The sequence below is a fragment of the Zonotrichia leucophrys genome, chromosome 5 (genome assembly GCF_028769735.1).
Source record: "Zonotrichia leucophrys gambelii isolate GWCS_2022_RI chromosome 5, RI_Zleu_2.0, whole genome shotgun sequence".
NCBI lineage: Eukaryota > Metazoa > Chordata > Aves > Passeriformes > Passerellidae > Zonotrichia > Zonotrichia leucophrys.
In genome coordinates, this window is record NC_088175.1 from 34,886,607 (window position 1) to 34,908,281 (window position 21,675).

Sequence of the window (21,675 nt, forward strand, 5' to 3'; positions counted from 1 at the left end):
TGGAAGTAGATTTGTCTTGTCCACCTTTCTTGTGATTTAAGGATTTAACAGATTTGGAAGAGAGAAGTCATTTTTGGAAGCAGAAATGTTAGGCTGGTGTAGGAATCTGTCTGTCCTAAGTCTGTCCAAGACCTTTTCATGCTCAAGACTGTGAAGACCATAAAATGATTTTTTAAAGTTTGGAGCTGTTCTCTTCAGCCAACTAACTAAACCCATGATGATGTCAGCAGTATAATTAAGAGACATCCCTACGAATGAACAAAGGGGCTAAGAAGTCAGACCACGTTGATGTTGTGTTTGGCTGGAGGTGACTACTGGAAAAGAGAAGCGGAAACTTCTTTTTTAATGAAGCTTTTTATTCAATTGTTAAATAGAAAGAGGTAATAACTTAACTGTGCAGACAAAAGGAGAAGTACACCAGATGTATAGAATTTGTACATTTGTATGGCTTGGGGAATAAACGTTTTCAGGAAGATGAAAACTTTGATTCTTAATAGAATTAAATTTCATACTGATCCAAGCCAAGACAGGAACGAAGTAGGAAACACATAATTTCAATATTCACAGAATAGGTTCTTCTTCATTAAGTCAGTTGTGGATGCTAGATCTTCTTTGGGTCCTCACTGTAAAAGAAATTAGGGAATACTTAGCTTTCAGAAGTCTCTGGACAAACTGTAGCATCTCTGTAATACGTATATGCTAAATCACATATTATCTGGCAGCTAAGATTGCTTTATATTTGTGGACACAGCAAAGTGGCACATGCAGTTTCTTAATTTTTCTTTCCTTCCATAGCAACAGTGGACAGATATAGATATTACAAAGAGACAATGCAAAATTTCTGGTTTGGTTTGGCTATATGGTCAAGTTAGTGCATTTCAGTGGATTCGTGCAAACTCTGCATGCTTGTTCTTATCCCATGGCAGACACAAGGCTGCATGACACAGCTGAGCTTCCTTTCCCCCCAACACAAGTTGCACTGCTGTGCAGTTGCCATAGGCTGCAGTCACACACACAGGAATTCCTTTATTCCAGCTGGTACACGCTAACTAGAAAGCCTGTGGTCACATAATTGTTTAGTTGTGGCCTTAGTTCTTAATTAAATGGGACTGAAGAAAATGTGTTCTAGCTGGAAAGGTTCCAGGAATCCTGACCATGGAAATGCTGCCTCTCTTCTTGTCAAGGGCCTGGGTGACTTCATTCACTGTAGATCTGTCTCACCATCTGAACTGTGATTGAAAACTGCTCCTTTTCCAGGGGAATGATATATTCAAGTGCTGCATTACAATTTCTTCTCTTTCTACTCTGCTACTAACACTTGTAGTGTCATTAAATTGATTGCCCTTATTGACACATGCTTTGGAATGACACATATCTGAGAGGGAAGGGGAACAGTGCATCACCTGGCTAATACCACTTATCCTGAGTGTGGCCCCATCTGCATGAATGAATGAATGGGGTCAGTGCAGAACTAATCTCTTATGTCAAAAGCAAGGAAGGAAGTGATGACCCTCATGGAGAGCAGTTTTTCAATGTTTTTCCTGAGTGAATAGAAAGGTTGATTTAGCATGGACTATTTTCCTTGCCATTCGCCTTGTTCTCAGACTTACCAGCAGTAAAGGTGGCTTGGAAACCAGAAGCTGTCTGGGCACCATCTGTGATGAACTCTACGAGCATAAGATTACTGGAAGCAACTATACCACTAGGGATCTTTGATCCACAGGTCTTGTCCATTAGAACTGGAGAAGACTTGCTGGATCCATCATAAACTTTAACATAATCACCCTGACAGCCATTAGTTATTTGCAGCTGAAAGGCTTGAAAGTGCAGGGAAACCTGGAAGGGAAGAGAAAATCAATTTTTAATATATAAGTATACTTCTTTCATGGAATGTCCTTTAAAACAGACAGAACCTAAACTGTAGCCAAGCACAGACTCAGAGACCAGAGCTGCTTATCCAGCTTTGTCTCTCTTCCCCTGAAGTTGCAGGGTTCAGATCTAATCACTGAATGCTCCCATGCCCAAGGAGCTTTGTCCTGACTTTTCAAACCTGAAGCCTAACTCGTGGAGATTTTTCAAAATCACAACTCTGAATTGTCTTTTTTTATACCTCGCTTTAGCACATACCTCTATAGAAGTAGAAACTATTCTGAAATTTTTCTAATCTGGTAACTGTTGTACAGAGCACAAGATGCTTAACGTTGAAAGAAGCTCACCCATCTTTCCAGACCACTATTAACCTGTGTTTACCTTTCTGGATCGGGTTCGGATGAGCCAGACACAGTTGGTGTTATCTGAGTAATTCCTTGGGTAGTTGGCTGATCTCAGTGACCCAGAAGGTCCATCAAGAATAGTGCTGCAGCGACCTGAGGGAAAAATGCTTGCTTCAGGATTGCAGAAGATTTCATAGTAGTAGTTCATTCACAACTACAATCTCTTCAGAATGGACTGATCTCTGTTTTCTGGTCTATCAGCATTCATTTCAGAGCACTGGTACATCTTGATTAAAAGGAGTATTCATGTTGTCCTAATTTCACATAATGCATCAAAGAGGAAAGTAAAGTAGTGCTCTGAAAATCATTCAATTTATTGATTAGCTCTGTCATTTAGCAAGAGATCTCCTTCTGCAACTCTGTAAAGAGAGGTTTCAATTCACTGCAGATGGTGCCACTGTTTTCCATTGAGAAGGGGAAGTTGAGTCAGAAGAAGATGTCAGAAGAGTCAAGCACAAATACGATGCTTCTGTTATGCTCAAATTCTAAGCCTAGGAGGAGCACTTGGGGTGCAAGAGGTAATACTTTCATAATTTTTTTTCCTCTGATTGAATAAATTTCTGTGATTGTATATAAAAAATTCTTCTAGCAGAGGGTACACATAAAGAGTTTAAACGTACAAACTTAGAATGACAAACTTTTGAAAACTGGACAAGCTAACATGAAACTGTTCAAGTTAAAAGGAGCATAAAACTGTTTTGTTTTGGATCAGGTCTTAAATACCAGCTGCCATGAGGAGTGGCTATATCTGGCTCTTTTGGGATTTATAGTTGTCTGCTGAGCTGTAAGAAATCAAATTATTCCATTTAAGTTTAAAGTGTGGTATGCAGTTAGTCTAGTTGCACAGCAGCCACTCATGCTAATAGCAAATGTGTTTGATTTAATTTAGAGGCAGTTTCTATTTTCTCACTAATCACAATGTGCCTCCAGCTTCACCTTTGCATTCCCTCCCGGAGTAACCCTAGTGGGCACCAGGAATTCATGAGAATAGTCTCACAGTCTGATGAAAAACTGCTGTCTCTGCCACGTGCCCAGATCTGAATTGAAGATAACAGGGAGGTCTGGAGATACTTACTGCAGTTGTAAAGTTTGTTGATTTTGGCCACATCCAAGTTGCTCATCCCTTGTCTCTGTCCAATATGTACTGATCTATCAGGAATTGGTACAATAGTTGCTTTCCCAGTGGTATTGCTGAATGTGTATCTGAAAAAACCCATGAGAAACAATGCTCTCTAAGCACCATAACTTCTTTCAGGATTCAGTAGGATGCTTTGGAGGCAGAACAAGGATTGTACATAAGCTCTTGCTGTGACTAATAGTGCTGTTTAAACAGGCCTATTGAGATGTCCACCAGTAAGCAGAGTCAATGTCCAGATGGCCTCCTTTGCTCCCAAGCCCAGCAGTGGAGGGCTCCCTAATGGAAAGCCAAGGGACAGTGTATCCCAGCCATAGGGAGCAGCTGGTCTGAACTGACTCACACTGTTTTTATCAGAAGGGGCATTGGGGAAACTGATAGTTAGGAAAGAGTTATGATCGAAACTAATTCTGGTATAAGATTTGAGTTCCTGAAATAGTAATACCATGCTGCTACTTACGGGCCATAGTGCATTACTGAGGAATAGTCATACGGAAGATCCAGGTTATTGGAGTTTTCAAATTTCTTGAAGTCTGGTCTGTCAGCTGCAATATATGATATTGTACTTAGAGTGTGCTTCCTCCCTTCTCCCTTCAGGGGAAAAGGGAGAGCTGGGAGCAGTAGGATGTGTCTACACCACTTCCTACATTGAGGAGTTCAAAGTACTTACGAGGACTGATGTACTCCCACATGATCTTTACGTGTTCATCTCTGTCACTTCGAGAGTGCTCATGCAAAAAGCCCAAAGCATGCTCCAGTTCATGCTGAATTACTCCTTTCCACATGCAGCCTCCTTTCATCACAGAGACAGTCTGTCCACCTCCTACTCTCCCATAGTTGGACCAGCAGCTGAGAGAGGCATTGAACAACAATACTTATGGGATTTTTATTGGCAGGCAGGCAAAGAGGCAGAACAGAGAACCTCACTTCACACACCTCTTGTGGGAGTGGAAGGATTCCTCTCTCCACTGTGATAGTCAGAGTGCAAAAGTGACCATGGCATATAAAGGAACAAAGTGTATGATCATTGCTAAATGGAAGGCTTTTGTTAGCACAGAGGCCCCTAAATTCTGACTTCACCGTCACTTTAACTCTCCTGAAATAACAATTCTATTTTTTTTTTCAAAATACTAAAGACAGTATCAGAGCTGGAGATAAGATAGAGATAACACTTTCAAGCTAAGTGTTGAACAACTTTCTCATAAGCTCTAATTCTGAGCTTGATGATCAATAGTGTGATTCAAAGAACTGTTTATTTCATATGTTGGTTTACTTTTGTAGATAGGACCTACAGTATTCAATATACGTTGTGCTGAAGTATGCACTGTACCACACAGAAAACATGAGCTTAGACATTCTTTCCCCCTTAATGGTGCTTTTCCATGGTTTGTATTATTTCAGTGTCTGCAGTGAGTTCCTGATGTACCTGATGAGCCCTTGCCCTAGTAAGGTACCCAAGGAAGATACCTTGGCCCTGTGATAAAACACAAGCTTTTTCTGAGGTCACACTGAATCAGTGTAGGGAAGGACTGAAAAATAGAGTAGAAGTAACTTGTTAATTTATCATTCAACTCACCCATCGACAGATCTAATACTGAGGTAGTCACGTTCTGCCTTGCGCTTCACAAAATTAATACAAGTCAGTGCTTCAAATTCTGCCATGGCATCATGAATCCCTTTTACATGGCTCTCCTCTGGGGAAGAAAGGGTTAATTTAGGGGTCACAAGCACAGATTAGCAGATGCCATTAAAATCTCACATAGTCTCAAAAACAGGATAAATGAGGGACAGAAACATTAGCCGAGGTTCTTAGGTTCCTTTTTTGCTCAGTACTGAATTTTGTTTAAGATTTTAACAGCCTGCCACAAGACCCTCTTTTTCCGGATATTTGTCCAAATGTATTCAGGTGCCTCTTTTTTCAATGACTTGTTCTTAGTTATAGTGGCCATTTTGATGTATCTCATTGGACACTTGGAGACAATTAAGGGAAGCTGTTTTGCTTTTGAAAAGCATATCATTGAAGCTCTACTGTAATAGCCATGAACCTTATAAAGGAAGGCATTCTGGAAGACAACATTAGAGGGAATGGTTATTGTTGTCTCCAAGAGATCAGTTCCAAAACATGATGCAGGCAAAATGCCTCAATGAATATTTCTGGTTCAGATCCTTGTAACTTAAAATTTATCTATGCTTGCACAGCACAAGTAAATCCTTAGAACTGATTTATTCAGCTGTTTTTGCGTGCTCACTCAATGTAAGTTTCTGTCAGAAGAATACTGGACAAAACCCATGTAAAAAATCATTTCTATTCAAACCCACCGTAAGCAGGATCCAGTTCATAGGGAATACGAACAATCCCATCACTGGACTGGGGCCAGTGGCAATGGCGACAGTTGATGGCACTGCGACTCCTCCGTGGAACTATGTCACCTTCCTGCAGGAACCGGGAGCTGTCTGGGGACAGAGAAAGGGTGGAAACATTGAGCCATGAGTTGCTGGACACCTGGTACGCACACTTGAAAAAACAAGCAGTCTCAATAGTAAGAATGATGTTTTATTCTGGTACTATTTAATTATCCATCATGTGACACTGAGTGAATGGCATCAAATATCTCCCCAGGAAGGTGCTGGGCAAAATCAGAAGGTGCCAATAAGGAAACCCAAGAAGGTGGGCAAACCAAAAAGAGGAGAGTTGTCAGGAGAAAACTGTAAGAATATTTGGTGTCTCTCTCTGCCAACTATTTAAAGTCACTTGAATGACTCTTGGAGGAGAAAGTGTGAGGAAAACAAGCTGATAGATCAGGGAATGTTTGGAAGGATCAGGGAAGAGGAAGTCGGGAGCAGTGAGAATGGAACTGACTGCAGCTTATCTAGGAGACTGCACTGCAAAGCCATACGATGGCTGAGTGCCATTCTTCATTCCAAAAAAAGGCTGTTAAAAAAGCATACAAATACCCACATTTTCTCTTTATGTCCAAAGAATGACAAAGATGTTGAAAGCTAAAGCTGAAGAAACTGTCTGAAGTTTTCAGTTGCCTCCACACCTGGGAGCATCAGTACTGACTCAATAGTTTGAGATTCTATAGGGCTTCAGCAGACCACACCATAAATCCCAGTGGTATCTCTTACATGGTGGTGTGTAACATGGGAAAAACTTCTGCACAGATTGTGGTAAGACATGGTACCTCCCACATCACCCTAAAAAAGCAAAAAGGACAGCTCCCTTATAGACAGGAATTTGGTGGCATTACCTTTGTTAACATTCAGAATTTTGTTAAAAATATCTTCGTCCTCCTCATCAGTCTCTGTAGGTGAAGGAGATTCTGTGCAGAAACACAAGAGTATCACTTTCTCATTCCCAGAGGAAATATGAATCCTGATTTTTTTACCCTGATGATGCATGATTTTTCCAGTGACGCATGTAAAGCTTACAGAGTCTATTTAGGGACTGGAGGGATGTTCACTCATGTAGATGTTTGTTCACTGACAACCTTGAGAACTTCCTAGCTGTGGTTATTTTGGCATTAATCTAGTCCCAAGAGCCATTCTCCTTCAATTATTTAATTCTCTCCTTTTTTCTTTTCCTAGCCATCATATTTTTAGGTCTGAGATTGCACAGTTTTACTTCTTTATGAACAACTCACACTCAGATCCCCAACATAAGATACCAGAAACAAAAATGGATGGAGAGCAGTCCTGCTACTTCTTGCTGGACATGATGACCTCCTGAAAAACCCTCAAAATCAATGAAACTGGAACTGCATTCCTGTTCCACGGGTCGGACTGATGTACCCATCTCAGCCTAGCATTGGGGACTCATAGGCCTTGCTAGCAAAATCAGCCAACTCTGTGCATTATGCAGCAAGTCTTCACATCAATAAAAAGCAGAAACACGTGACCTCTGTGCTTCTAACCTTTAGAAGTGGCTTAGTTCAGGACATTAATTAAGCAGAGCTATTTTTAGCAAAAGCAACAGCTGAGGTTTTTAGCAAGGCCAAGCAATTGGCCAAAACCAAGCGACTTTGCTTTGTATGAAACATTGTGGCGAGTGCATTTATTTGAAATTCCTCATAAAGGTTAATTTGTATTAAACCTGTGTTATTTTCTGAAGCAACTGAGTAGATAACAATCAGTATATCGCCTCAAATAGGTATTTGTAGATGGAGTAGTACATACCATATATATTCTCCTGTGTAGTAACCTGCAAAGACAATATATTGATATTATCTCATAATTCATAATGTAACATTACATTAAATAATAAAACATATAAATTATCAACAGCATCATGCTACCATTGTCATCTTTCACCAATGCAACTTTCCTATACTTTGCCATGTGCAAAGAAGTACCATGGGGTGGTAGATACTCTTCTTTGGTACCCTGGCAACTAGGGATATCATAAAGGCAAGTGCAATATGAAGTGTGGAATAAGGTTCAGACACACCCTGATGCACGGTTGAGCAGAGAAAACTTTGCTACACAGATGCAGATGCAAGGGGAGTCCAAGAGTCCTGGCCTTACTTTCCACAATATTGAAGCCCAAAGTGATCAGAAGGGCTGAGTTAGCTTTCCTTACCTCAGTAGGCTCTGTTGCTGCAAAAAGACAAAAAGACAAGCATCAGACTCTGAATGCAACTGCTCAGTGTGTAACAGCATGGATGCACCTCCTCAGCCATGGGAATGCCTTTGGCAGATCCCTGGGAGGAGTGCAGGAGAATGGAGAGCACCAGCTAATGTATAGGCACAGAAATTAAAAAGATATTTAATCAAACAACTATGAAAATTCCTAGTAGATTGTGCTGAGGAACAGAATCCTAAGAATTTACCATCTAAGAATCAGCAAAGCATTTTATCAGTTTCAGTGTAGAAAATTGCAAAAGAAATCAGTGACAAAAAAAAATGCTTTGTCCCAAGATTTCTCTGCAACAGGTGCAGGCTAATCAGCTCAACAATATCCCCTGGTTTCAAAGTGTCAAACAATAAGGTTATAACATGTGATGGGGACTATAATTTAGCATGGGGAAAATAATCTCAGCTTTAGTATGCATGCACCTGACAGCAGCTTGGTACCATTCTGAGTTCTAAGGTGCCTTTCTACTGTGATGTCTTCTGATTTTTACCAAATATGAGATTCTAGATACAAACCAGAAGTGAAAATCTGACCTGATGTATACCTTTTTATCTTCATTTTTATAATATAAAAAAAGTTTAAAAGTTGGAAGGGCCTTCAAAGGTCATCAGTTTGTCTGCTTTCCCTAAGGCAGATACAGTTTTATCTGTATTATTCCTGACCACAGTTTGTTTGACCTGTTCTTAAGTATGATGGATATGTTGCAAGCCTATCTGGCAATCTCTTCCAGTTTCCTAATAATTGCAGTCTTCCTTGTCAAAGTACAAAACAATTTTGTTTTTCCTAGTTAACACTGAAACAGAGAACACTCATATAAACAGTCATTATTTCTAAACCCATCTGTGCCCCAAATTTTACTATAATTTTTCTCAGTAAAAGATATACCAAGCTCTATCACCCCTTGCAGCACCATTCCTTTTCATAATTATTGCTCCAAGGTAATGAGGAGATGTCTTCCTTTTCAGACTCCATCTAGCACCCGCAACAGAATCACTTTTATTGAGCCAAAAAGACTTCAAGTCTGTGTTTTCAGGCTGTTACTTCAGTTATATGGCAATGGAAGTCCACTGCAATGATGGTGGTTTATTATAGAAAAATTTGGTCAGTTCCCACCAGCTGCAGCAGAGAGATCGAAGGCATCTAAAACATTCTGCAGGGAAGAACATTTTTGAGATGGGTTGACCAGATCCAGAATTTATGTACCCAAGAGGCACTAGATTAATTGAGTAGTCAAAATCAGTGGAAATTAGGCTCCAGATTCCTAGGCACATAAAGCCTGCAACTTCTTTTTAAAACCCAAATGAGACACCACAGAAGGCGTCTGCCATCTCCTTGATGAAATGAACATCTGGTGTGATAGGGCTCTCAAAATTATACAGATCACATTTTCCCTACACTCTAAATACTGAAAGATGTCTCAAAAGGCACAAAAAGCAGTAACAATGATAAATTAAAATTCATTGCATGCATTTGTCCCAATAAACCTGCAACTTTGAGTCTGAGCAAGTGACTGCCTTGAACTTGAGCAAGAGTGTCCCTTGGTCCCTTCTAAATATACTGAGCAGTAATTTTACAACATCCCTTTTCCCCCATGCCATAAATGACAGTTCAAAAGCAGAAATTGTCAATGTTCTTTTGTCACTGACTTGCTCTATGTCAAGCAAAATTTTCCAAGGTGTCTTCTTTTTGTACACATTACACTCAGCCTGTTCTTGCTGTAGTTAAAGTCTGCCTACAGTTTTCTTTCCACTGACCTCTGAAGGCCTGCAATTATCTCCTTGTATTTTGCAAGTTAACAAAAGCTGTTCAGCTAAGCCTGTTCCAAACCAGAACAAAGCAAATCTTTCTTTGATGCCTGACATCTTTGTCATACAGCTGAACCCAGGTAGAAAAGGAGGCAAATGATTAGCAGTCTTATTATAACATTCAACTTAATGAAAAGGTATCGGGATGTCTAATTAAAATTTTATTTTCAAGCCTGTGAAGGAACATCCAAATTAACCTAATAAACCATGCCCCAAAGTCTGTGTAAAGCACATCTTTGTAAAAACACATCTGTATTCAGCTCAATAACAAGTTATGAAACATAGCCTTATTCAAAAGGCCTGTCAGTGCTTTCACATGCTCTAAAAACAAGTCAAAACCAAGAATGTAATAAACAGTCAAGAAATAACAGGTGCTTTTAAAATACACTATAAATCCTACTTACTTGTTGTGCTGTTTTCATAGTTGTCCTGCAAAACCAATAGGTAAAAGGCATTATTCTTCCATAGCTGACAAATACAGCAACAATAGTATCAAAATCAGGATGAATGGAGGAGCCAAATCACTATGTTGCCTTTATTTATTATGATATTACTAATATTTCCTTGCAGAAAATTTATCAAAATTTATCAAAGTGGGCCTCCACAGCTTGGCTCCAGGAAGAGCATCCCAGCCAGGGAGCTGCTCTCACCTGAATGGGGAAGGCGAGGGCGGCGGGCAGCAGGAGCGCGGCGAGGAGCAGGCAGCCCTGGAGCCCCATGGCGCGGCGCGGGCAGAGCGGAGTGCAGGCCCTGCTCCCTGCCCCGGCAGATATAGCGGCGCAGCCCGCTCGGCCCGGGCCGGGAGCCCTGCCCCAGCCAATGGGAGCCCCAGCAGGAAGCAAACTTCTTTTGCTGCCTCAACAGCAGGTTTAGCCCCTGGGCATCTCCCGGTGCTGCGCTATCGCCGCCGCAGTGAGCATCCCTAGGCCGCCCAGGGCCATTCGTGCTGCCCTGCAGAGCTGGCTCAGCCTCATGCTTGTGCTGCCACGCATTTCCTCTGCTTCTTAGAGGAGCTTTCCTGAAATGTTCGGCTTGACTGTTACCACCCTTGTTCCTGGATAACTCTCCAGAGAACTGGACTGTTAGGATTTCAGAGGGTAGGTGACTTTTTTCTTTATGTGGCTTAGATTACAGAAGACCATGACACTATTGTGTTGCTTTGAAACATAGAATATGTCTACCCAGTGAGCTTATCAATGTGTCTTCCCTGAGACAGCTTATGGTTCTATACATACAGATTTTTGTTTTTTCCTGTGTGTTTCTTGATGTTTCATCACGCTAGGAGCATTTCCTGTGCTCCATTGTTTCTGCAATCTGACAATTATAGGTGTCCTTATGAGTTTTGTGACCAGCAATCAGAGAAGGGAAAAAGAGAACAGCAGCATAAGCAGCACTTACTCATTTTGAGAATGATTAAAAGAATTTGCTTTGCTGGAGTGCACTTGTCCAGAAGTAGAGTGCCGTTGTCTAGAGGAAGCAGTGAGCAGATGTAGCAAGAAATGCTTGTAGGAGGCAAACCAGCAACTGAGCCTCTTATCACAGCAACCTCTTCTCACAGCAAAGCTCTCTTACTGAACCATTTGCTGAAGCTGCTGTAGCTGGGAAAGCGTCTGGTCTCTGACACACTTTTGGTTTGTGTCAGAGTACATTTTCCATGCATGGAAAAGGAAACTGAATTATAAAACTCACTGATTCTGTCTCTAGACCATGTTGGTGCTCAGATTCCCACAGGGTAAGTTTTAAACCCACTTATTCCTTATTTCTGTACTGAATAAGAAATATTCTCCATATTGGTCAATCAAGAAGCAGCAGAAGGCTTTCTGTCTGTTTTTCTCCAAATCATACCCAGTCAAGAGTAGGAATTAGATATAAATGAAATCTGAATTGTGTTTGAGGCGTCCATTACTCTTTATTTTAGTGATGGAAAGTTGTGGTGCACACTGCTGACTTTTAAGAAAGTCTGGATTGGCAAAGTCCAGGGGTAAACCTTGAGCACCCCCACAGGGAGGCAGCACAGGGGGATGTTACATTTCCTTTTCTGTGTCTGCACACCGGCTGAAGGAAGGGCTGCCCCAGGCACCGGTTAATAAACAGCAGGGTGGCACATGGCCCTTGAGACCATGAATGAGCATCAACATCAGCCATTGTCAGCATGTTAATCCTGTTGTGTGTCCTTTGTGCACATAAATGTTCTCAATATGCAATGCTAAGTGTCTTTTTTTAATATTTGTTTTTCAGAGGGATGAAAATCTTCCTTTTGCTAAAGCAAAGCGGTGCAGCTCTGGTCTGCAGTAGGAGAATGTTTCTCCATGTTTCTCACTCAATGTAAGGACAAAACAAAGGTCCATGATTCCAAATACTTTGGCATGCAAAACCATACCAAAACCACACTGCAACATGGAACTTGAATATAATCTGCTTTCATTAGAATTTAGGAGGAAAAAAAGAAAAAATCAGACCACTCTCAGGTGGGAAAACCAGTCCAGGAGCAAAAGGAAGGATCAGAGGTAGTGAGGGGATTAAACAAACTTAAAAAGCAAGATAGGAAGGTTGGTAACTTCAGCATCTTTGTAGCATGTTATTGGGAAGATACTACTCCTGAATGAGTGATTGCCTGCCTGTGCTCAGGAAAGAGTGAGGCAAAAAGGATGCAGCATGTTTTATAGCATGTTTTATCCTGGGTGTGTTACTACACTGACAAACTAAACAGCTCATGAAATAGATTGCTGCATGCCATGCTTTCCATAACCTAACAAATAGTGCTGAGGGGGGAGGCGGCTTTTTGGGTTTAAGAATGTGGCTGTAAATGTTGCAGCTGGCAAAAAAAAAAAAAACAAAAAAAACAAACACATAAGAGAGCGAGAGGGACGAGAGGGAGCACTGGTACTCATGGTTCCTACCAGTTCTGAAGATCTTAGCACCTTGTGCCTCTTATTTAGATTCAATATTTGGTTATTTTCCAATACTGATGGGGGAGGCATTGTCAGCAGACCTGTTTTCACTAATCAAAATACACACTAATTTATTGAGATATTGCATTAACAGGACACAGTTTTACTAGATTCAATGAAGCTGATATCTCTAGTAAAGAAAATGCCACAGAAATTGTTTTGCACCCTTAGGAGCAAAACAAGGACTTTGCAAAGAGAATCTGTCTTTGAATTTATACAAGAAAAGCATGTGGGAAGTTTTGTCAGACCCAAGTTCTCTTCTTAGTATATCTTAGTTTCTGGTGGACAGTAGGGATTCCACAGATTTTGAACATGTGAATAATTATTAGCAGATGTCCAAAACCAACATCAGAATCTCAAGAAGTACTTGAACAGTGTCATAGTCCACAAGAAGTCTCTCAGCAAAAAATAGCACTGCTCCTAAATGAACACCACAAAACTTGGAGTTATGCCTATTAGACTTGTTTGCAGAAATCTGTAGGCATAACCAAGAAAATAATATACAGACACACCAATTAAAAAAAAAATGTTTTCTCTTTTGATATGGGAATTCACTGCAAGTATATATAGTCAAAATCAAAACAGCAGATGCATGAAAGATACAACAACTCTGCAAAAATCTTTCAGATTTTGCTCAGTCATATGTCATTTAGTCATATGTGTTATTCTCTTTGGAGTCTTTCACTGTAAACAGCTCCCAAAGTATAACGTAAACCATTACGATTTAATTATGGAAAGAAATTGCACTAATTGCTACTAATTGCTGTGCCATGAAATGCAGGGAAAAAATAATTCCAGGAACTAATAGAAACCTTTATGCCAAACAGCATGTGGAAATTATGTGATAGCTACCATAACTGATTTGTGGTAATATACTAACTAATCTTGAAAGTTTAAAATCATCTGGCTTTACTAAAACCAACCATTGAAGCAATGGTATAGACCACAACACATAACTGAAATTGCTGTGGATTGGCATCACATGAATAAACACCACACAATTACATCTGCAATCTGGGGTTAATGACAAATCTGAACCAGGAATATATTATTTTAGGTACAATTGCTCAGTATCATTTTCCAAGAATGTCTGCTTTGTGCAACATTTCAGTATTTTGGCTCACTTTCATTTGGAAAAGGAATTCTGGTTTCCACTGAGCTCTTGGTTCATGGATTCTGAACTCCCATCCTCTGTCCAGTAAATCTGCTCCTGTGCAGTACTTTCAGCTCAGTGCTTTTTGTCTTCCTCTCACTAATTCCAAGTTCCCTAATCACACAGAAATCACTTCCTTTTCTGCACTGTCTTTATGATCTGACACTTTTCAGTTATAAATCAGTCCCCACACAAGCTTTCTCTGCGCTGGCTTAAAGGACTTTCAGCCCTTTAGTCTAATGATTCCACTCTTCTTGATTCTGCAATTGTATTTTCATTCCTTCCAAGTTGCCTGTACCTTTTTGGAGTGCAGTGATTAGGAGTGGGCAATTTCAGAGGAATTAATGCCAGCCAGTACTGCACTTTGCTGGTTGAGAGTTTATTGAAGTGCTGGCAGCTCCTGAGGGTTTCACAAGTAACCAGCACAGACTTCAAGTCCCTGTGCTGGAGACTGACGTGTGTTACAAAAGACAGCTCTAGACAAGTCAAAGTGGAGTTAGAAGCTGTTTCCCAGTGCCCACAACCGTACTTGCTGCATTCACAGATTTACTTGTCCTTCGTGTCCCTCTCCACATTTCTTCTTTGGATCCTACCTCCCAGAGGAGACCTGGAGTTGCTTGGGTTCCCGTTCCACTTTCTGTTTTGCTTCCCATTTTTGGGGGTTTCCATGTCATTGCCAACACCGTCTGGAGCAATGAATCCACATGATTTGCAGGTTCTTTAGCAGAACACTGACACATCCTCCATGATATTAATGACTAGCTCCAGCTGCACTCCTAGCCCTGACTGTTTATTGAAAGAATTCAAACCTAAAATGTTGAACATTGGCTTGCTCTTGGTTCGTCACTTCTCTATTCAAAGAGCCAAACTTAGAAACTTTGAACTTTAGTCTGTTGTCAGAAGAAGGACAGTGAAGAAAAAGATTTTTTTTTGACGGGTTCCTCTTTTCAAAATAAAAATATGGAGATAGAAAAAAAAATAGTAAAGAAACAAGGTGGAATAGTAAAAATATTGTAACTTCTAAAATGAAAGTTGAAAACATGTTGATTTTAATTTCAAAATCAGATTTCAAGGCCAAATTTAGCAAAGCATAATTTAGCAATTAAACTAGCATTTTTAATGATATGTAATTCAATGGCTATCAATCAATGGCTATTTAGGCTGAGGGAAGGAGAATGGAAACAGGAACTTTAATTTGTACAATTCTAATAATGAACTTCTGATTGCCTTGAAAAAAACAAATTCCTTTGTTTTATCAGGAGAAGCCATCTGATTTTTCTGCTGCCCTTAGGTGAAGAAAGGATGGATCAAAGGGTTTACCCTGTGTTTCCAGCCTGCAGAGCAATGTTATGCTGATTACAAAGGAATCCATGTGATGGGGTAAGGTGCAAGCTGTTTGAGCAGTGCCTGGGGTCATTTGTGGTCCCTCTGCCCTCTGAAGGGAGACACCCAGTGCTGCCCCAGTTGGGGAGATCTCCTTGTGACAGATTATGCAATGCCAGACAGCTTCCCTGCTTGGTTTGATCTCCTGGGAGCAGAAGTGTCCTTTTGCCTACAGGGAAAATTTTGCTTACAGTAACCATGCCATGAAAGTTACCCTTGTGAGTGCTTGCTTGGCAGTTTAACTAAGGCAGAAGAAATGTCTCATGTCTGCCTCTCAGATGAGTGCATGGGAGCTGCCTGTGTGTGCTGCAAGTGGAAAACACATCTCTGCCTCTACAGTACACAGATCTGCGCGATAAAGAATCCACTAGGGAATGGGCATTGTCCCTCACTCAAATATCACTGCACTGACTTCTGTTTCCTTTGTCCCTCGTCAGAAAGGCTGTGCTCTCTGACTTTCCTGCTTGTCTCAGTACCTGTCTCAATACCTTTGCTTGTTATCCACATATTTGCTTCCCAACTGTCCTCTAAGCAGGATTTTTTAATATTTCAGTGGGAGTATTGAGAAGGCTGTTTCACTCATGCTGTTCTTTTCTGATGCACCAGGTTAGCTGATGGATTTGCTTCCTCTTCTGGGAGGATAATTTGTAGCTCCTCTCATGTCTCCTGAGCAGGTGAGTTTGGACACTGCAACTTCTGACTTTATCTGGATCCACAGAAAAGTACTTCAGGAAAAGTTAAAGCTCGGCTCTTGTTTTAAGCAAGCTCCTATCCAGGCAGATACTAGTGGCTAAATATTAACATTGGAAAGATTAATAATAAACCTTAAAGTTATTTAAACAAAGAATCCACTTGCATGTTCCAGGAGTCTTTTGCCAAAGAGAGCATTTGCCTCCAAAGAAGCAGCCAATGATCTCTGAAGCTCTGACCAGAACAACTGTGTGGAGGATTCCTGGGCATGCAGGACAGCCAGCAGTGTGTTTTGTCCCATGTCTGCTGTGAGCATGTAGCCAAAGCCTGGTGGGCTTCAGACAGCCACACTGAGGGGCTGAGGGGCATGGTCTGGCCTGGGGGCCGAGGGTCCAGACTGGACCAGCAGGGTCTGCCACCCCACCAGGTGGGACAGCAGCAGAGCTGGGGATAGCAGGGAGAGTGACTGGACAAGCAGGTTTGATGCAGGGGATGCTGACCAGCACCAGCAGAGCTGCAGTGGGCAGGAAGGGTGGGAGGCCGAAGGCTTTCCTGCTTTGTGCTGTCAAACACTCACTGGGTGGTTTGCACAGAGCAGCCTCGGCCAGGGCTAACCACCCTGCCACCTCTCATTGCTGGGCTTTAGTTTTTACAAGGAAAACAATCTACCACTGCCACTCATGATTTAACCATTTAATCTGAAAACCACCCTTAATCCCCTCTCAGTTTCTGAGGGATATCCATTTCTGCCTCTTTCTCTGTTCCATGCTAGGGCTCCTGTTAAAAGCACATCCAAAAATAATGTGCCATTATGGATTTACCCTTCCACCAATTCCATCTGGAAAGGAAATAACTTTTTTCCCTATTTTGCAGCAGGGGGAGCTGAATGTGTACATTTATGTCTGCATCTCTCTCCCCCTTCCACTAGTGATTTTATTTGGGTCTCCAGGAATTTCAGGATTTTTACCATAGGGTCTGAAAAGATCCTGGAGCATGAGGGTGCCAGTCTGTTGCTTTCACCTTCCTTCAGGGAAGAGCGGACCTAACAGGGAACAGAGGGGGCTGCTACCCAACCCATGAATTATCTATCCATGATGCTTCCCAAGGGAGCTGTGGCTACATTAACCTTGGCTCACAGCTGCCATTACATTAAAGAAAAAGCTTCCACAGGGGCCTTTCTTTTCCACTCATCTGCAGCGACTATCCCATTAGTTACTGAACACATTAAAGGCACATTGACACATTACCTACAATTACAATTTCTGAAGTCCTTTTTGGGGTTCCCTTTGTTGCTCAGTGAACACATCCCTCTCCTCAGAGCAAGTGCAGTTGAAACAAATTAGAGAGGCTGCCTTGAGATCTTCCACTAAAGAGAAAAGCCTAACTATCTTTTCATATATAATTTATTTTAAATTTATCTAACTAGCTGATAGAAACATGCATGGCCAAACTTTCATGTTAGGGCCTTCGAGCCTAGCCTTTTGGCTTTAGAGTAATCTTTTAAATTCTCCTCAGTGAACTCAGATTTGACTCTCAGTTCATAGGTTTGTATGCAGGAAAACCATTTATTTGTACTGTAAGATTTGAACTGCAGCTCTTTTTTTTACAGGGATAGTTCTGTTGTAAATCTGCACATGATGCAGTATGAGTTATACAACAAATCAAGGTCAAGGCACTCTGAGAAATCTTCTACTTAAAGGTCTGCTTCCATCCTTTGCACATGTATTTGCCTTCTATCTCTGATAAGAATGTCATGAACAGGTTCTGTGTGGATATTTGTATTTCTCCTTTAAATATATTCTTTTTGTAGGAAATTGAAGTAGTGAATGATGTGAAATATTCAAAGTGGTTAGTCTCTGCAAATGAGAGAAGGCTGGGGTATTTATTACTTTCTTTATTCTGATAATCTCTTTTGATCTTCAAGAGAGAGAGGCCCATGTAATACTTGTTTTGGACCATCATAAAAAGGAGAAGAGAATGTAGAGCTCGTCTCTCCAAGAATTTATGAGGGCCATAGAGGCAGTCTCTGTGGCCTGCCATTAAATGAATTATGGCTGTAGCCTCGTACCATTGCAATTCTGATATCTTAAGATCTGTTGAAAGAAAAAGGACTATGGTGCTGGTTTGTGCAATGACATAACTGAAAAGAACAGTAAAATGCAAATAGAAAAAAAATACATATATCAAATAGTCAAGTCAACCTTTTAATCCAAGAAATGAGAAAAACTCTCATTCTTTGCCCAGTCATTAAACTAAGAGGGCAGCTGACCTACTGGTCCTCACAGGAGCAGGACCACATGTGTCTCTCCTCATGGGTGTATTTGATTAAAGCACTCACAAACTGAAATGAATGGGGATGTTCTTTGCTGTCACTGAAGACACTTGTCCTAAATTACGAGCCCTTAGGAGACACTGATGTTTTTTCCATACTCCAGTGTATGGTTACTGCAGCCCATGGTTATCCTAGGGTGATTTAAAGAAGCCTTTCATTAAGCAGTATTTCCTAAATTGCAATGCGTGTGTTTATGGCGCCACATTTGGCAGGGACTGGGGTCATGTGCCTTGTCTTTTCCCTGGCTGTGACATGACACAAAGCGGGTTTGGGAGCTTCCTCATGGGACCATAAGTATGACCCAGTAGGCTCTGTGCATTCCACTGTGTCTGGAACAAAGTTACCTAGATTTTCAGGATGTTTATACCATCTACATGGTTGTTATAAAAAAAAAGTTAGATATGACTCATAGTGTGATTTCCATGCCCTCATCATTTCCTGATCTGTGCAGAGAAAGCCAGACTGGGTAAGATGTTGTAGGCAGCCATCTCTCCTACACACCTGCCATGCAACTGCTGAAGATTACACAACTGTCCCTGTTCCACAGACAGGGGCTGACCTTTCCCTCCTACGGTCTGGTACCAAGTGTGTCACAACTTTGAACAGAAATTTTGACACAAGATTCATGTATTTTGCCACAATTTAGGTGAAATGCAAAATTTAAACTTTATTGGAACAAAACCTCTTTCTCTTCTAAAGTCTCTAAAGCACAGCTTCAGCATGATTTAAACTTTATCAACTTTATTTTTGCCTGATATTGCCATGAAACTCCTTCAGTGGAACTTCAGAGGTACTTCAGAGGAGTTAGGCTGTACAGACAAGAGCCTGACAGTGATGAAGAAAGTGCAAACCGCTGCTGATGCAACAAGTGTGTGCCGTGTTGGGGACATCCAAGATGCACGGGCTTGAGTGATGGGGGCTTTTGTTACATAGTGGTGTGAGAGAAGATGTTGGGTGGTAAAGGCAACTTGCATGGGAAAATCATGAGTTTTAAAATGACCACGTTAGGCTTAAGCTCATTTGAAGTCTCTTGGGAAAAGACATCAGCATCAGCCTGAGATTTCAGATTGTAAGAAAATAGATCAACCAAATGTTGGTATGGGATCTGAAATCTATTTATGAAACATGACAGTGGGAATGGATCAGGAAAAGACTAAGTGGAGATAAGGTACAGAGAAAGAAGAATCATCTATCCTCTCAATAGATAGTGGAATCTCACATGGTGAAGAAAAGGGAAGACCTACAAAATGAATAGATAAAAGGGAAGAGAGAAGGAGGGGGGAAAGGTTTATAAAAGCAGAGGGAGGATGCAACTGAGTTTTGAATGCCACAGTTGTGCTCAGGGAAAAAAGACAGTGAGCCCACTGGGGAGAGGACAGTCTTCTGAAGCATAATTTCGGCAGTTGAGAAAATTAAGGAAGCAATTTCCTAGAGCTACTGAAAGGAGCATATATGAGAAGGCTCCTTTCAAATTTGGATGTAACTTTTTCAGTCTTATGTTAGGGGAAGGTTTTGCCCCAATGTCTTTGAAGATTGTGTGTACTAAGCAAGTACAGCCCTCTGGGGCAATCACAGTCAATGTTCCTGTGATTTCCACCACAGAAGTGAAGGTGGTGGCTATCTCAAGATCATTTAGATTAGGCCTGACTGCAAAGCTGTCAATAAATATGCTGCCAGTAGTGTGAAATGTGAGAGACCTATGGCTCTATTCCTCTCTGGACAACATGAATTATGAGCAGCAAACACCTACCAAACTTGTCCAGGATGAAGTCAGATCTCATTGTGATCTCAATCTGAAAAGCTAAACATAGCATATATTTCTGCAAAAACGAAAACCAACTCCCTACCTAAACTCTTTCAAAGGAAGAAGGCATGGAGGCCAGACGGATCAGAGCAGTAGAGGAGTAAGGATACTGTAAGCACAGATCCATGCCACTCCTGCAGTTTACTGGGTGAAAGGCATCTATCCTGATAGCTGGAGGCTGTTTTCTGAAAAGGCTGTTTTTGTAGAGGGTGTTTTTCTCTGACTGGAAGGTCTGGCTTCATGATCTTTTGTGCCAACTTATTTTATCAGAGTACTGGCTGAAATTTGTATAATAGCAGTGTCATGGAAAATATTTCAAACCCTGACAAAATCTTATGGGTCACAAGGAATGGCTGGAGGTGAACATGAACAGAATATAATTTCTCAAGTTCAGAACTAGAAGATGTGATTCTTTCTTATCTTCATTTATTTCCTCCTCTTTGTTCTCTGTCTCTATGTCAAGGAACAGGATCAAACAACGTCATCTTAGGGAAAAATACTCCTGTACTGTTCTTGATATTATAAGGACTAAAAGTGATTCACCATTAGATGTTAAGAATTACCACTGCTGAGGTACTTGCAGCTTCTACTGATTGAGGTAGCCAGCAGAAAACGCCAATAAACATAGTGAGTGACTACATGGAGCAGCTCAGTTTCCAGTCTCCAGTTTCCAGTTCACTGTGCCTTCCTGCCTGTGCCTCTTTGGCAGATGGAGGGGATACATGAAAACTTTTGCCGAGACTCAAAGGAAACATGGAAGGAAACAATAAGAGACCAACTTTACATGAGTCAGTGAGTCAAAATGCTTCCAAAAACCAAGCTGATTCTCGAGGTTTTTCCTAAAAGATGTAGGAAATAAAATTTATATGGCATGTAACATCTGCTAGAATAACCACAGGTCCCTCTGACCCTGTGGCCTCTGTCTGGCAGGGGCCAAAAGTGGCTGCCTAGAAAAGCACATAAGAAAAGGGCAAACAAGTAGGATACTTCCCCCTTGTTTTGAATGTGAGTCCTACTTTAATTTTCCCTGTAGTTCTTATACTGGAATTGGGAAGCTGATCCCCAGCCAGTTTCTCCCAAACGCTCAGGATTTGAGAGACCTCTTTCCTCTTCCCTTGCAGTATCTCTTTTCCAGGCTGAGGAGCTGTAATTTGCTCTTTCATTCCTTTACACAACCAGTTCCACACCTTGAGTCATCTGTTCTGATCCATCTATAAGCTTGATTTTGTTTGATGACACCCTATTTTAGACTGGAAAGGCAAGAGCTGTATGTAACTCTAAAAGGAAAAGCAATCTGCTCTAGAACTGGAATTAACTGACACAAAAGGCAGATGTTGCTTTGGCTATTTTGCTGCTGGTTTGATTCTTGAAGTGCAGTGAAAGATATGACAGCATTTTTTGATGGGTCTTCCCTATCTTTCTCTGGAGTATTTCTGCAGTGACAGTGGAATCTGCAGTCAGAGAGGCAGTGGGATGAGCCAGATGTGGGAGGCAGAGCCTCCAGGCTCTGCTGCCA

The 21,675-nt window shown here is 41.2% G+C and overlaps 1 protein-coding gene across 1 annotated transcript; it reads right to left on the reverse strand.

Annotated features, from left to right (window-relative positions):
• Positions 1 to 341: 341 nt before the first annotated feature.
• LOC135448495 (astacin-like metalloendopeptidase) lies at positions 342 to 10,649 on the reverse strand. The gene is made up of 13 exons (XM_064714572.1): positions 10,497 to 10,649; positions 10,251 to 10,275; positions 7,988 to 8,004; positions 7,585 to 7,609; positions 6,660 to 6,731; positions 5,728 to 5,862; positions 4,985 to 5,102; positions 4,079 to 4,257; positions 3,869 to 3,953; positions 3,349 to 3,476; positions 2,251 to 2,366; positions 1,611 to 1,836; positions 342 to 623 (listed from the first exon to the last, which is right to left on the reverse strand). The coding sequence occupies exons 1-13, from the start codon at positions 10,563 to 10,565 to the stop codon at positions 589 to 591; spliced, it is 1,230 nt and encodes a 409-aa protein (XP_064570642.1). The 5' UTR covers positions 10,566 to 10,649; the 3' UTR covers positions 342 to 588.
• Between the last annotated feature and the right edge of the window lie 11,026 nt (positions 10,650 to 21,675).